The sequence below is a fragment of the Alosa pseudoharengus genome, unplaced genomic scaffold (genome assembly GCF_046254945.1).
Source record: "Alosa pseudoharengus isolate Yale_2024_CS ecotype anadromous, Long Island Sound unplaced genomic scaffold, YU_APseudo_1.1 YU_APseudo_1.1_scf_15, whole genome shotgun sequence".
Classification (NCBI taxonomy): Eukaryota; Metazoa; Chordata; class Actinopteri; order Clupeiformes; family Clupeidae; genus Alosa; species Alosa pseudoharengus.
In genome coordinates, this window is record NW_027468620.1 from 3,496,806 (window position 1) to 3,513,719 (window position 16,914).

The 16,914-nt window shown below is 40.6% G+C and overlaps 1 protein-coding gene across 1 annotated transcript in view; it reads right to left on the bottom strand.

The window, feature by feature from the left end:
• Positions 1-2,058: 2,058 nt before the first annotated feature.
• tm9sf3 (transmembrane 9 superfamily member 3) overlaps positions 2,059-16,914 on the bottom strand; it is a 64,363-nt gene continuing 49,507 nt past the window's right edge. The window contains exons 8-15 of the mRNA XM_076285273.1: positions 14,807-14,901; positions 8,616-8,746; positions 7,743-7,882; positions 7,553-7,621; positions 4,694-4,840; positions 4,470-4,553; positions 3,707-3,783; positions 2,059-3,556 (exon numbers count right to left, since the gene is read on the bottom strand). Coding sequence (XP_076141388.1) covers positions 3,489-3,556; positions 3,707-3,783; positions 4,470-4,553; positions 4,694-4,840; positions 7,553-7,621; positions 7,743-7,882; positions 8,616-8,746; positions 14,807-14,901 — 811 coding nt within the window. The 3' untranslated portion in view covers positions 2,059-3,488. The remainder of the gene's footprint in view (positions 3,557-3,706; positions 3,784-4,469; positions 4,554-4,693; positions 4,841-7,552; positions 7,622-7,742; positions 7,883-8,615; positions 8,747-14,806; positions 14,902-16,914) is intronic.

Genomic DNA, 16,914 nt, shown 5'->3' on the forward strand with positions numbered 1-16,914 from the left:
ACTGGTCAGCCAACACTGATGCACTCTACAAGAACGGGCAGAGCAGGCTGTACTTCCTGAGGAGGCTGTGGTCCTTCAATGTGTGCAGTAAGCTCCTCAGGATGTTCTACCAGTCTGTTGTTGCCAGCGTCCTCTTCTATGCAGTAGTAGCGCTGGGCGGTATGACCAAAAATGTATATCATGGTATTTTTCTAAATTCTTACGGTTTCACGGTATATGAAGGTATTTTTTTTCCATGCATAATCAGATGTTCACAGCATTTTCTACAGGTTGAGAGAGGAATTGCTGCAGTACATTGACTAAGGATGGTCTATTTTACTGTCATGATGTAGAATAACTCCACACTAGTGGTAATGCAGTTTGGCCCCAGAAAATGATGCTGTTTACAAAGAGCCACTCATGATTCTAATGAAGAATCTAATCAGAATGCAAAGACAATTGCAGTCAAAATACAGAACTGTAGGCTACTGTGCAAATTTCACAAACATCTTGTAGCCTATAAAACCAATACAAAAAGTAGTGCAACTTTATACTTTTTTTGAAAATTATACAATTTAAAATGAAACCTCTCTGCTAATATGCTTACTCTGTCAAATAGGCCTATCAGAAACATGCCTTATTGTTATTGTGTGGTTTACATGACGTTAGTGGTAGGCTACTGTTAACTTCATGTGAATGTCATGTTAGCCTGCCGTGAGCTTCGGTTCGGACATTAACAAAAAAGTTCGTTTTGGTGCACTGATGACAGTCAGGATCATTTCTAACTAGCTTGTATTACTCAGTGCATGTCTATAACATGCTTTACTTGCTACCTGGATAATTTCAGCGAATATTCTTAAGGTGAGCTGAATGATAAGCTCATTAAACTTCACTGTGTTGGGTTGCTAACTAACGACATCACCTACTAGCCAGCTAGTTGCTGTTGAACAATCTCAATAGAATTTCCGTGACGGTAAATCCCTTTCGCAGTAGGCTATAGTATGTTGGGGAGGAAGCACAAGGAAGAAGGATGCGGGGTGAATTGACAGGCTGGTAAGGAAAGCTGGCTCTGGAGTGGGAGCTGAACTGGAGTGCATCACTTCACTATCTGACAAAAGGACCCTGAACAAACTGATCAACATCTTGGACAATGAGTGTCACCCACTCCACAGCACTATTGTTAAGCAGAAGAGCCTGATCAGCTGGAGACTTCGCTCACTGCCTTGCACAACAGACAGACTGAGAAAGTAATTTGTCCCCAGGGCCATTGAACTGTTCAGTGCTTCACTTAAGGGAAGAGGAGAGATAGACTTCTCTGCATAGTCTGTCTGCCTCTTCACCCCCTCCATTGGATACTATCTGTCCACTAGCCACTTTTACCACTGTCTTTCTGCCTCACTGTTTGCGTGCTATATTAGCATATGCATAACCCCTCCCTCCATGCCACAGCCGAACTGTGGCCACACTTATACCTTTTCTTAAAATAGTTAAATATATTGATATATAGACTTTACCTTACTTTATTTCTGCATTGTTGCACTGTTGGACTTACTCATTTGCACCATCACCATGACACTCATTCACACAGAGCACCCCCTGATAGCACAGGGGCGTTGAATCCACGTTGTGATTCAACGTGGATTCAACGCCCCTCTGCTATCTGGGCCTTACCTTACCTTACTATGCACAGAGAATCACAGGCTCAGTCCCTGCCTCAGTCATTGCAAGCGCCTCTGATTGATTAATCACCACTATGTGGATACTGTTTTTAGAATTGATTTAGATTAAGTGTTAGTTAGTATAATTTGTATTTTAGTATATTTAGCATATTCTTTATCTTCTACTGTCCTTATTGCTTAGTTGTGTTTTTATATTATATACTTTAATTACTCTTTCTGCTGTTAAAGAATGTGTTTGTGTTGTCTGTATGCTGCTGAGACCTTGAATTTCCCCTGGGGATCAATAAAGTATCTATCTATCTATCTACATAAGTAAAAATGACTTGACACATGAACAATACTCCAATAACTGAATAGCATTACAGATGTACAAAAAATCATGATCAAAAGAAAACACATCTTATATACATAGATATTAGGTTTATTTTCCATCTTTTTACAACAAGTTCACATCTGGTTTTAAAATGTCCTGCCAACCAAGGAAAATGCCAGATGAATATAGAAATTAAACAATCAGGACTGTTGTCTTAAAACTGGCAAAGCCTTTTTTTTAGATACCTACTGTATTTACATGAAATATAAAACACATTTTAAGCACAATGTAGCACTCCTGGGAACAACATCTAAATAATTTTACACTGACTTCAATTTGTGCAGTATCGTTTGTTGAAAATCAGCATGATTGCCATTTCTTATGACATTCACGACAATGATTCAGGTCACTGATACTGAAGACAGCTCAAGGTATTCAGCCATCCAAAACATGGAGAGCTTTTTAAAGCTTTAAATCAATAAAAAAGGAAAACACAAACATACAAAGACTTCCCATTCCCCATGGTTATGACTACATCTGTGTGCAAGACTATTCGGATAAAGAAGTGCACATGGCATAGGCAAAGTTATGATGTAATGATGGCCCAAAAAGAGACTCTGAAGTACCTTTGTCAAGGAGAAAATGTCATGCAAATTCAGGCAAGATGTAACAAAGCCAACCTCCCTAATAGTGCCTCCACCCCCCCTTTCCCCAAAAAGACTAAATATAGTAATAGCAATAATAATATAAAAAAACTCTCCCCCCTCAGCACATCTGTACATCAAAATAGTCTGGGAATCTAGATCCATACAATATGAAGGTTGTTTACATATACCCCATCCATATATTATCTTTGAGCAGATGAGAAAATGTATAAATGAGACTGGTAGGCATGTCCGCCACAAAACCTTTCCAGTTTTCGTTTATTCTCATGAAGAAACCGTAGCGTTCTGTTGTGAAAGCTTGTTGATCAAATGAGTCACTTTAAAGTTAATTTGAACCAGATTGGAAACAGAATTAAAATGTTACTAGAACTTTAACTATATCTAATCAATGGAAATGTTACAGATGTGTGATGCATCATATGTGACTTACAGAATCCAAACACAAATCCAACTCTCTGATAGTCTCATAAAATAGAATAAAGGCTTTCAATATACTTTGGCCTCTTCACTGAAGAGAGCTACATTATTCCATCAATAAAACTATGTTCACAGTTGGTGGGTGAGACATCTGCCAGAAAGAGGAGGGAAATGTGTTAAAGTATTTTTAAATGAACCATAGGAACTTATTATATTGCAGGAAAGGGGTGATTGGAAGTAGCTGATTAGAAAATATTTAAACACTGCTGTCCTTTTTTCTGTGCACTTCTGTCATTTAACGGCAAATAATCCAGAAAATGAAGTAAGATCTATACAAGGTAAGATACCACAATCACTTTTTTGAAAACAAGTGTTGCCTGCCTCTGGGGGAAAAAAACATTAGATCTTTCATGTGTCCAAATATCACTGACTGAACTAGTCAATCTTAACATTTGTGTATATCTTCCTCACAAAGGCACTTGTTCCCATGTATCCAACAGCCCCTGAAGAAAAGAAGGGGACACATATCATTTTAATGCAACACAATAACCTTAATATATACAGAGCTACTGTAAGCATTTGACTACAAACTAAAACTAACAGCTAAACAAAACATGTAATTATTTGTGTAAATAGGACATTATTAAACTCACCACACATTATTCCCAGTGCAGTGCTGAACACAGCCATGTAGCCAAAGTAGAATGATGTTTGAAACAAGCCATACATCCTATAGAGAGAAGTTTGTGTCACTTAACATGTTTTTGTTATCGTTCAGTAAACTTCGTCAGGTACTCCTGCATCCGATTTGGCAACAGGGCCATTGTATTAAATCATGAAAACTAAGCGGCACTTTTGGCTGATGAAACAAAACAAAAAAACTTAGTGGGGCTATTATCTATATCTGTTTAAAATGATCCATATTCAGTTAGAAATGCAGCTTCGCTACCTTTGACTTGAAGGAAATGGAAGACTGCTTTGTATGACGCATTTAATATTAAGGGAAGTGTTTAGGTAGCAAAAGATAACACTCCGCTTTGTTTTGTGGTGGCATTTCTACCTCATACATGCATTATTTATTTTCTACTTTCTGATGCAATGTTGTCCAACATCCCTTAAGTAATGTTTGGAATATTGTCATAAGTTTAACACTTGACTACCTTTTTCATCCTCTAATCACTACAGAATATAGTGAAAAAAAGAAATCAGTATTATAATAGTACAATATTTTGGGGGGACATAGCATTCTTTAATATTGACTTGCAATGTTTACCCCACAAAGACCATTCAAATGTTACACTGCCAGATTTATGTGCTGTAGTTACTATGCCTGTTAGAGCTAAAGTGTATATGAAAGAGGCTTTAAGCAACCAATAACAGAACTATTGTAATTCAAACAATGTATGATATACTTACTTTGTTTTGAAAAAGTAGTAGTAAAAAGAATACATGTACACATAAACTGCTGTCGATGCAGCAGACAGGAAGCTTGTCCATTGCCTGCAGAGAGGAATTTCAGACTCATTACACAAACTTAATTAATAGGAAATAAAGTTGTATTCAAGTTCAGATAAGAAAACAATATGCCCACCCCAAAGTTCCCCCCTCATATAAACATTTCTTCATACGACTGTACTTACCATCTGTAGTCTTCTGCATTAAGAAGAAAGTATGTGCACACTATGGTCACACACACAGTAACAATGCACAGAATCACCAGGACCAGCATCATGAAGCCATACACATAGTAAATCTTGTACGCCCAAAATGATGTGAATATGAAGTACCTGAGAAACAGAGAAAATGTGTTTGATTACTGATGAGTAACTAATGTCAAAAATCTCTCAAAACCCATGGCTAAAAGTAGATGTGTAAAGCATGTATAATGTATATCGAATATTGCATTCAAACCAGTGGCGGACCGTCAAGGCCTTCTCTGAAGGCCTAACTATTTTCAAACGAATGAAAAATAATAGTGTCCTTAATAACATTTTACTTTACCATTTATTATTTGCTTCTGCTTCTCCTTCCCGATCGTTCTTGACTACTACCTACCGCTTTCCGCTATGTGATCTGATTGACAGATTGTGTGAACAAATAGTGAGGGCGTGCGATACAGTTTTATCCAATCAAATGTCTTTCCTTGTTAAGGCCCGCATCAGGCCTTCACAAGGAATCACTGCGTTTTCGGTACCTAAGCAACCATTAGAAATCATATGTTTGGATTCGGGTTGATTGATGGCTACATCTGACTGATTAGCCAATCAAATCAACCTATTATGGCAAGGTAGGCAGGACTGACTGCAGTTGGGCCTGCAATGTTCGAAAAGAAAACCCGGAATCGTTCATCACGAATTTTGACGCTATCTATTTGACTTGTGGAACTTCGTGGGTATCTTCTGTCTGTCAGTCAGACTGATATTCACTGGAAAAGTACATGTCACACTGACATGGCTATGGTTATAGTTATGGACAGTATATTGACCGTTTTTGTTTTAAAAAAACTCTGCACGTAGCTGGTCTGTAGCCTATGAAGGAATTGATAAGTTTTGTTTCATGTTTATTTGATAACATAGACTTGTAATACATGCTTGTGATCTGGCCCTTTTCTATATAAAAATGTGTTTTTGTGCTGCTTGGAAACCGCAGTGCTTGGTTACTACTAGATTGTATGCTATCTTGAAGTTGTGTGTGATGTGGCTTTGGTGAAGCGGTCTGGATCGGCATATGTGTGAAAATTGTCATTTGCCTTGGTTTCCTGCCCTGCTAGTTAGTCTGACTTTTTATATATCTACGTTTTGTGGACATTATTGGTGAAATCCATGGCGTGGCCATCAGACATTCTGAAATAGCCAACAAGAAGTAGCCTAGTTGCAGCATAGGGCAATTACATTAAGACACTTTCTTGTTGAGACACTTTCTCATAAATACGTTTGGCAAACAGGATAGCTTACTGTAGTTCCACATTACCGGTAGCTTTTGAGTAATTACAGCAGCAGCACAACCTAAAACGGTTGCACTGTAACGTTAACGTTAAAACTAGCCTACAGCTAAATAGGAGAGCCCTACAAACAGTCTGAAGCAAGTTTGCTGATGTCAGATTAAACTATTAAATGATTTGGACACATCATTGTAGACCTGTGGCAGTGCCATATGTGCGTGCAAGTCATGAACATAAGTTAGGCAACCGATAGCCTAAATATTTTAAAATAGTCTGCACAAACCCATACTTGAGCGCACTTGGTGTTCACTTTCAATATGACATGGACTAAATTGCACGTCTTCACCGGACAGTAGCAGACAGCAGATTGTAATGAATATGGGTGTTAAATAAGTAGCCTAGCAGCCTATTCACTTTTCTGCTGATAAGGATGATGGCCGGGTAAGGGCTTCTACATACTCGACGCACCCGACCGGTAGCGCGACAACGTGACGTCAAAATGACGTAGATCTTGCTGGCACGCCAGGATTGAAGCCAGGTAGCGTGAGGTAGCGCACCACTCATTTTTTTTCAGACGAGCGCGACAAGGCGGAAACAGGTAGATGGACTAGTTCGAGGGCAAGCGAGAGTTGCAGTGTTTTGTTACAGTCGTGAATTTTTAATAGTTTGCTGGATAAGTTAACAAAGTTAACAGTGAGAGTTGCAACACATGGAATTAAGAGGAAAGAATAGAAACGATTTATTTTCAAACAAAGGATATCTATTAAGGCCTGAACAGAATCTCTTTCCACTTCAGGAAATTACACAAACTCAGCCAGCTGCTAGCTAGCTAGCCAGCTAACTAAACTGTTTAAATTATTAAAATTTCTCTCGGGAAGTATCTATCTATCTATCTATCTATCTATCTATCTATCTATCTATCTATCTATCTACCTGTGCACACACCTTGGAAACTAGATGATAATGATGATGGTAGTAGTGAATATTAGCAACCAAAGTCTGAAGTACCATCACAGAGGCTAGCTAGGTAGCTACTAGTGTTTCTTACTGCAGCTTCTTGTGCTGTGTAACGTAGTTAGCGTTATAACAGCGACACCTCTGTTCAGGAGAATATTGCAACTAGTGTCGTGACCACCACGCGCGAGTATAAATGGTTACGGCGCTTCTGTGACGTCACATTGTCGCGCTACTGGTCGGGTGTGTCGAGTATGTGGGACGTTTAATAAAGATCTAAGCAATGAGGAATTCAGTTTGGAACATTAATTGTTTGTCTAACGAAGATTCTAGAGTGCTACACAGATTTGCGTAAGAAAGAGAAAACTTTTCCCCCCACCGTGAAATGCTGGGAAATTGCACATTTTAACGCTGAAATGCAAAAAAAATCTTCTGGGGGTATCCCCCCCGGAACACCCCCTATTATTTTTTTTTGTCAAAAAATAGTCATCATTGATGGCCTAACCACTGAACGCAAGGTCCGCCACTGATTCAAACACAATATACATTATTTTCTTCAATACACTGAAATAGTGCATTTTATCAAATACAGATTGACACTTACATCTCAATGAAAATTGACCCAAATGGTAGAATGCCACCAAGACAAACAATGACAGCCGGTTCCATAAACCTGGTAAGCATAAGAAAAATAGGTAAATATATATATATATATATATATATATATAGATATATTATATTATATACTGTACATATACAAACAGGTAACTATTACAAAGCATTTACTCAGTTACCATTTCTTCTCTGGGATAGGCCTTGGGACCGCATTCACCCTACAGGGAAAGTTGGGCTGACCAGACAGGTTTCTTCCCAGAATGGTACCAACCAGATTGAGGGGAAGAATGACAAAGAAACAAATACAACACACTGCGACCTGTAAAAATGACAAAAACATATTGCACAATGTTCAACTTGGCACTACGACTACAACTACTACGACTACTGTTTTTGTAAGGATTATTATATTGTTCTTCTAATTACCTAACAGTGATTGGGCAGCAAGAAGTACAAGTCACACAGGCACCAAACTTGGTAGGCAAGTTCAAATCCTGCCAGCGACCTCTCAACTGTAGGGGGTGCTACATTAAGTACTTTTAGGTTCCATATGTAATTTTTGAAAAAAATCCTTTTTCTTCTGATTCTTTGGATGCTACTGATTAAAACACACCCAGCCACCCCCACTTCTGAATTTGGTACACATCTATAGACCATGTTGACAAAAATTACTTTTGTTGCCGCTCCTTTTCAAAGTCAGACGTCAGTCAAATTTCAGGGTGTGGTTTGTATTGATTCTGTTGTTAAAGGAGAAATCCATCGAGTTTTTACATAGATCTCTGCTTCTCGAAGTCACTGAGTACTGTCGTGGTGTAGCAACTCGCTAGGTAAAACCGATTGTTTTCATTTTTTTGTACCGTCAGAACTCGGTGACCTTGAGAAATGGAGATCTATGTGAAAACTCGCTGATTTCTCCTTTAATTTCTTCTGATGTGAAAGTCCAGCAGCACCCAAACTTGGTATAATGTTATTATAATTGTTTGACTATTTGATTGTAATTCAGATAAATAAAACGTACATAGAGCAGCTCTGTAAGGCTGATTTGGACTTACCATCGTGCCAAAAGGGATGGCCCGAGAGGCATGGTAGTAAATGGCAATAAAGTTGATGAAAAATGCAACACCACACACCATGGCAGGGATTAGAAAGGCCCCTATAAACATCTGTTTTATCCATCTCCTTCCTAGAACAGAGGACATATCATACAATGGATATGATGGCTTGCATTAGCTGTATAATTATAGGAATGATCCGGAGTAAAAAAACAACCTAGGCTCTATTTATGGATGACGAGTTAAAACTTTTATTTGGGTATAAAAATATGTTAAATCAGACAGGTTTGAGCTAGACCATTTTTTACATTATCAACAAGCTGGCTTATAGTAAAGTGCAATGAGCATAGCACTACATCAAAACAAATACCGGTAGCTATTTGTAAGTGTATAGAAAGGTTATAAAAAAGACTATTTATGAAGTCTTTAACTCGCCTTCTGGTCATCGCCATCTTGAGGAAAATGACATAAGTCAGTAGGCTCATTTGATGTCATGCAGCGCTGCGCAGATCTGCACAGCACTTCACAAAATCGAATGGGCCTGATGGCAACAAGTCTAGATGGCGGTAACAGAAAAACGAGTTAAGTTAACTGACTTCATGAACAGTCCATATCATAACTTCTTTGTACACTTACATTTATTCATTTGGCAGACGTGTTTATCCAAAAGTGACTTACAGCGATAGAACATTTAAGCTATTAACATTTAAGAATTTTAACAATTAAGCTACAGAGCTTCAGCAATAGAATGACACATAGGCTATTAACAATTAAGCATTTTAAAGCAACACCAAAGAGTTTTTTGTACCTTAAAATAATGTTTCCAAAATCGTGTCAGTGGTTCATCAACTTGTAACAGTGTAACTGGCACTTCTACATTCGCTTTGCGGCCCTCTATCGGCTATAACCGCACTATGTAAGTTTGCCAGATCGGGTAGTGGATCTGTAGTTCGATGGAATGAGACATAAGAAACTAGAAAATTTGACTTGCATCTGATGCATCGTACTTTCATAAATCGTGCAACATATTCTACCTTGTCTGTGGACATCATTATTTGCAAAGCCGGTGCTGGATAAACACATAGCGTGCGTGCGACAGAGGGAAAGTTATTTGGTGTTGCTTTAACAATTAAGCTACAGAGCTACAGATATAGAATAACATTTAAGCTTCAGTGCAGAGGAGACTATAGCTAGGAATAACCACTCCATCTGTCAATACTATTACTAGAGGATAGGAGTGCTTACATATTAAGTACTAGTCAAAGTATGGTTAGGTGGAGAAGTAGTAAAAGAAGTAGTAGAGGGGAGAAGAGAGGTTAGAGTGTGGTATGAGTATCAGGTGTGTGAGGTTGTCAGAAGTGCTAGGAAAGAAGGTATTGTCAGGAGTTTTTTGAAGACAGAGAGCGACATCCCTACTCTGATGGGACTTGGCGGTTTGTTCCACCATCGGGGGACCACTGATGGAAAAAAAGTGTGTGGGGCAGCAGTGCCAGACAGCGTTCCTTGGAGAAGCGCAGCGGCCAAGGGGTAACATAAGCCTTTATGAGGGCACTTAAGTGGGAGCAGACCCAGCAATCACTTTCTATCCCAGTATTAGTGACTTTAATTTGATGTGGGTGGCTGAGGGAAGCCAGTGGAGCTCAATGAACAGCGGGCTAACGTGCCCTTTTTGGTTGATTGAAGACCAGACAGGGCCGCAGTGTTCTGGACCATCTGTAACAGTTTTAACTGTTAACAAGCAGGAAGGCCTGTGAGGAGGGCATTGCAGTAGTCAAGGTGTGAGATAACCATGGTCCGTATTAAGGCGAGACACGGCAGGTGAAAACATCGTTTTTTCATGCACTGGTCAATTTCGAGATTTTGGGCTAATTTGCTACCTTAGCATGTATTCTTTCACACTACTACAACAACAAAGCCCGATTTACACATTTAGGTGTTTATTTCATTACATTTTGTCTACTCGCGCCTGTATATTTCTCCTAAATTCACCAAAAGTTAGTCTTCTAACGTTTCATGCTCTACCGCGACCGTGATACAAAACATAACATGTGTAGTACCGTTGGAAAGCTCTGTTTTTCCTGCATGACGTTATGCTATCCAAATATGGACACTTCCTTTGTAACCGCAACCAATCGCGAAAGTTCAAAGGCGAGTCTAGGCTGAGAACGGAATCTCTTGGCTGTGTTCCGAGGCTGTTTTCTCAAATTGAGTTTTTATCATTTTCCAGTAGAAACATCTCAGCCTATGTAGCACCTATGTACACCAAACTTTCCAGTTATACACTTAGCAGTATTCTGAAGATATTTACAGAGGGATTTGTTAATAAATCATTCCTGGCCTGATTTATGTGACATTTTAATCAAAAATATAAGGCAAAAATTTTTTAAGGCTATGGACAGTATATTCTGATTTCCTAGGTAATGAAAGCAGATAACCTGAAATCCCTCTGTAATTTTATTTTTATCTTGTATGCAAACAAAATGAAAGAATAATTGTGTACCAGGCTTTATCATATGTTCAGATCTATCTACCGAAAATATATGCAAATTTGCGCATATTTAATGAGATAATGCCTAATTTGCATAATTAAACATTCGTATTTCAAAAACTTGTAATACATTTTTTGTTCATACTTGTGTAAGTAATCAACTGAGGAAGTTTCATGGTGATGTTTATTATTTAAAAATGTTACCCTATTCACCTGTAGTGTCTCGCCTTAAGAACTGAGTGGCATGTTGGGTTAGGTACGGTCTAATTGTCCTTATATTGAATAGTGCGAACTGCCATGGGCGACAGAGGCAACATGGTCAGAGAAGCTTAGATGGTCATCAATCTATTGCTAACTTGGTAGGTGTAAAAGGGTGCCAGTTTTGATGTTGGTGTTGTGATGTATGGTTTGCTTGGCTTGGAAGTTGGGATGGCGAAATTTTAAAAACATCTTAACCGGCCACCGAGCCTCATTAACCGGTTAAAGTCGGTCACCGAAAATTCTATAACTGCCATTTATGATACCCGTGTCCTGTCGCGCGTCTTTCTCTGCCCGTGAAACAAGTTATCCCCCCCATTTTAGAATGGTTAGGCTCCCGTCACACAATGTTAGTTCGTGCCCTTTGTATTATACATTTTCCCCAATCATTGTCCACTACTTGTGGAGGAATAAGGCTTTTGTTTTGGGGAGAAAAATAATTGCTTTCCCTGCGCACCCACGCACAGGCACACATTACGCACAACGTCGACCTTCCATGCAACGCGGCACCGAGCTCGGGCTATAAAAAGCTCACATTACAAAGTCACAAACAGAGAACGCTACATTTGGTGGTGTTACAGGAAAGTATATTAACCAACGTCTTTGTAAAAAAACTTACGATTGCCAACAGCCTCTGTAGCGTGCTGCGCAAAATCCTTTGCAATAAGTTCCTGTCGTGGTTGCGCTTAATTAATTCCGCCGTGGGACGACTCATGCTCACATTTATCATTTTTAGATATTGAGTGATCATATCGCCCCATACAATACAACACCAATAACACGTGTGTGCACAGTGTAATAACAGACGCTGGCTGGCATTCGGGAGCTTTAAAAATAGTGTTTTTTTTTATTGTTTTTTTTTAACCGGCGGCAGAAAATTTTAACCGGTCAACGTTGATTCGGTCAACCACCGGTTAAACGGCTACCGGTTAACATCCCTACTTGGAAGACCAGCAGTTCAGACTTAGAGAGGTTTAGCTGGAGGTGATGTTCTTTCATCCAAGTGGAAATGTCAGAGACAGTGTGAGACCGTGTCAAGACTGTGGCATCATCAGGGTGGAAGGATAGCTAGTTGTTTATCATCTGCGTAGCAGTGATATGAGAAGCCATGTGAGTGGATAATTGGGCCCAATAGTGTACACAGCAAAGATAAGGGGCCCCAGCACTGAGCCTTGGGGCACCCCTGTGACTAGGCAGTGAAACATTGACACATTAAACGAATGCTCGGTGAGGTAGGATTCAAACCAGAAGTGCGCTTTGCCTGAAATCCCCATGTTTGAGTGTATGGATAGTAGGATGCGGTGGTTGACCGTGTTAGTCAGCTGATAGGTCAAGCAAGATGAGAACTGAGGACTGAGTTGCTGCTCTGGCAGATTTTAACTCTTTTACTCTTTAACTGGTTAAGGAGATCATTCCTTGAGAGAAATTCGGCCAGTGAAGGGTTAATTGCATGTGCTGGTGTGATATATGTCTTGGAGGAGGTTGGTAGGAATAAGGTCTAGTGGGCATGTAGTAGGGCAGCTACATGTTAGAAGTTTAGACACCCTCTCAGTTCACTCACTCTCAGTGAGGGGTGAATGAAGGAAATGATGCACCAGTGACAGCCTGAGTGTATGTAGTTGGACTGCTGTATGTAGGGTTCTTTGATGTGTCCTTAGTCTGTGGAGGTAGGTTGTGACTGCTTGGTTCAGAGAACTGACTAATGATGGCTGCTACCTTGTCAGTGAAGAATGACGCAAAGATGTCAGCTGTGAGGTTGGTAGCTGGTGGAGGAGGTGGAAGATTGAGTAGAGTTTTGAAGGTGGAGAAAAGTTTATGGGTGTCAGTGGCACTGTGGATCTTATCGTAAAAAGCCTTCTTTGCAGCAGTGATTCTGGATGACAAGGACAGTAACGATTGGTAACTTCAAAGATCGGTAGGTGAATTAGTTTTGTGCCATTTCCTCTCAGCGGCTGAGGCCAGTACGCAGAGAGACTCTGTGGCATCATTAACCTCAAGAGAGGTGAATGTGCTAGAAGGTGGAAGAGCAGAGGCTACTAGAGAGGAGAAATGGACAGGAGAGAGATCGTGGAGGTTGCGTCAAAAGGAGACCATGGGTGGAGGAACAGACGGCTGTTCCACGTGGCACACATTGAACTGTATGAAATAGAGGTCGGAGTGGTGCAGAGGGGTAACTGTTAAAGCCCGGTTATACTCGACGCACCCGACCTGTAGCGCGACAAAGTGACGTCACAGAAGCGCCGTAACCATTTATACTCGCGCGTCGTGGTCACGACACTAGTTGCAATATTCTCCTGAACAGAGGTGTCGCTGTTGTGAAAAGACTAACGTTAACTACTTACACAGCAGAAGAAGCTGCAGTAAGAAACACCAGTAGCTAGCCTCTGTGATGGTACTTCAGACTTTGGTTGCTACTATTCACAACTACCATCATCATTATCATGTAGTTTCCAAGGTGTGTGCACAGGTCGATAAATAGATAGATAGATGGATATATAGATAGGTACTTTATCCTCCCGAGGGAAATTTTAATAATTTAAACAGTTTAGTTAGCTGGCTAGCTAGCTAGCAGCTGGCTGAGTTTGTGTAATTTCCTGAAGTGGAAAGAGATTTTGTTCAGGCCTTAATAGATATCCTTTATTTGAAAATAAATCGTTTCTATTCTTTCCTCTTAATTCCATGTGTTGCAACTCTCACTGGTAACTTTGTTAACTTATCCAGCAAACTATTAAAAATTCACGACTGTAACAAAACACTGCAACTGGCTTGCCCTCGAACTAGTCCATCTTCCTGTTTCCGCCTGGTCGCGCTCGTCTGAAAAAAAATGAGTGGTGCGCTACCGTGTGCTACACGGTCAAAACCCTGGCGCGCCAGAGAGATCTACGTCATTTTGACGTCACATTGTCACGCTACCGGTCCGGTGCGGCGAGTATAACTGGGCCCTTAGGGTATCTGTGTCACTGGTTCGAGCGAGAATGAGATCAAGCTCTCTACCTGCTTTGTGAGTTGGAGGAGTGTGGACCCGTTGTACAACCTAGGGTCTATTTGAGGAGGATGACTTCAAACTTTCATAGTTTGTAGTTCAAAGAAATGTATGAGAGACACAGAGCTTGATTATCATGTGGATGTTCATGTTACCAAGGACAAGCATGGGACAGTCATTCTCAGGAATGGAAGACAGTAGGGTGTCAAGCTCATCAACAAGCTCATCTAAAGTTTACAATGCTTCAATTTGTGTGTAGGGACCACTCCACACTACCACAAGTCAAATGCTATTTTGAGCCTTGTCAGCGTTTTAAAGTCATTTGTTTTGATTTGGTGCCATGCCCTTTGCGCTTTCAGTATAAGCCATTTCATCGTTTACCCAAAAAACAGTTTAGTTAACTCCAATTAATGTATTTTCGCTCCCAAACTAAAGTTTGAAATTTTGAAAAAATACACATACCCCCTTGTTTGGCATACAAACTTCCTCCAAAATATCCATTGACAGGAGATGTGGCAGCATACACAAAGATAGCTGTGCTCAACATGGATCCTCTCCTGCAGACGATAATAGGATAGGTTAACAAATGTACACGACAAACAAGATCTACAACACTCCCTCTGCAATTAATGGAGTTGTTTTACCATCAACCTACTGTTGTTATGTATGTAAAGGATAATGGACACTACGATGATAGATACTTTATTGATCCCAAGGGGAAATTCAAGGTCTTAGTAGCATAAAGACAATACACACACATTCACTAACGGCAGAAAAAGTAATTAAAAGTATATAATATAAAAAACACAACTAAGCAATAAGGACAGTAGAAAATAAAGAATATACTAAATATACTAAAATACAAATTATACTAACTAACACTTAATCTAAATCAATTCTAAAAACAGTATCCACATAGTGGTGATTAATCAATCAGAGGCGCTTGCAATGACTGAGGCAGGGACTGAGCCTGTGATTCTCTGTGCATAGTAAGGTAAGGTGCTCTGTGTGAATGAGCGTCATGGTGATAGTGCAAATGAGTAAGTCCAACAGTGCAAGAATAAAGTCTATATATATATATATATATATATATATATTAATGAAAGTGTGGCCACAGTCCGGCTGTGGCATGGAGAGAGGGGTTATGCATATGTGCTAATATAGCACGCAAACAGTGAGGCAGAAAGACAGTGGTAAAAAGTGGGTAGTGGACAGACAGTATCCAAACATGGAGGGGGTTAAGAGGCAGACAGACTATGCAGAGAAGTCCCTCTCCTCTTCCCTTAAGTGAAGCATTGAACAGTTCAATGGCCCTGGGGACAAATGACTTCCTCAGTCTGTCTGTTGTGCAAGGCAGTGAGCAAAGTCTCCAGCTGATCAGGCTCTTCTGCTTAACAATAGTGCTGTGGAGTGGGTGACACTCATTGTCCAAGATGTTGATCAGTTTGTTCAGGGTCCTTTTGTCAGATATTGAAGTGATGCACTCCAGTTCAGCTCCCACTGCAGAGCCAGCTTTCCTTACCAGCCTGTCAATTCGCTCCGCATCCTTCTTCTTTGTGCTTCCTCCCCAGCATACCACTGCATAGAAGAGGACGCTGGCAGCAACAGACTGGTAGAACATCCTAAGGAGCTTGCTGCACACATTGAAGGACCGCAGCCTCCTCAGGAAGTAGAGCCTGCTCTGCCCTTTCTTGTAGAGTGTGTCAGTGTTGGCTGACCAGTCCAGTTTATTGTCCAGGTGGACACCCAGATACTTGTAGGTGCAGAGTGGGCTTAGACCTGCAGAAATCCACCACCATCTCCTTGGTCTTTGAAGTGTTGAGTTAAAGATGATTGAGTTTGCACCATTGCACAAAGTCCTCCACCAGGCTCCTGTACTCCTCCTCCTGCCCGTTCCTGATACACCCCACAATTGCAGTATCATCAGAAAACTTCTGCATGTGGCATGACTCGGTGTTGTAGCAGAAGTCAGATATGTACAGGGAGAACAGGACTGGAGAGCGCGCAGTTCCCTGTGGCGCTCCGGTGCTGCTGATCAGTGTCAGAGAGACAGTTCTTCAGTCTGACGAACTGTGGTCGCTCGGTCAGGTAATCTGTAATCCAGGTTACCAGGTGAGCGTCCACACCCATCTGCAAGAGCTTGTCTCCCAGTCTGAGGGGTTGGATGGTGTTAAAAGCACTTGAGAAATCAAAGAACATGATTCTCACAGCACTTTTCCCCTTGTCTAGGTGAGAATGTGTCCTGTGTAGAAGATAAGTGATGGCATTGTCCACGCCCACTTTCTCCTGGTATGCAAACTGTAACGGGTCTAGTGCATGCCATACCTGGGGTCTGAGCATACCTAAGACCAGCCACTCCATTGTCTTCATCACATGTGATGTAAGAGCGACAGGTCTGTAGTCATTAAGCTCACTAGGGTGTGGCTTCTTAGGGACAGGGGTGAGACATGAGGTCTTCCACAGTGTTGGAACTTGTCCAAGGCGTAGACTCAAATTGAAGATGTGCTTCAGTGGCTCCCCCAGTTCAGCAGCACAGGCCTTGAGTAGCCTTGGATACAGTCTGTCAGGCC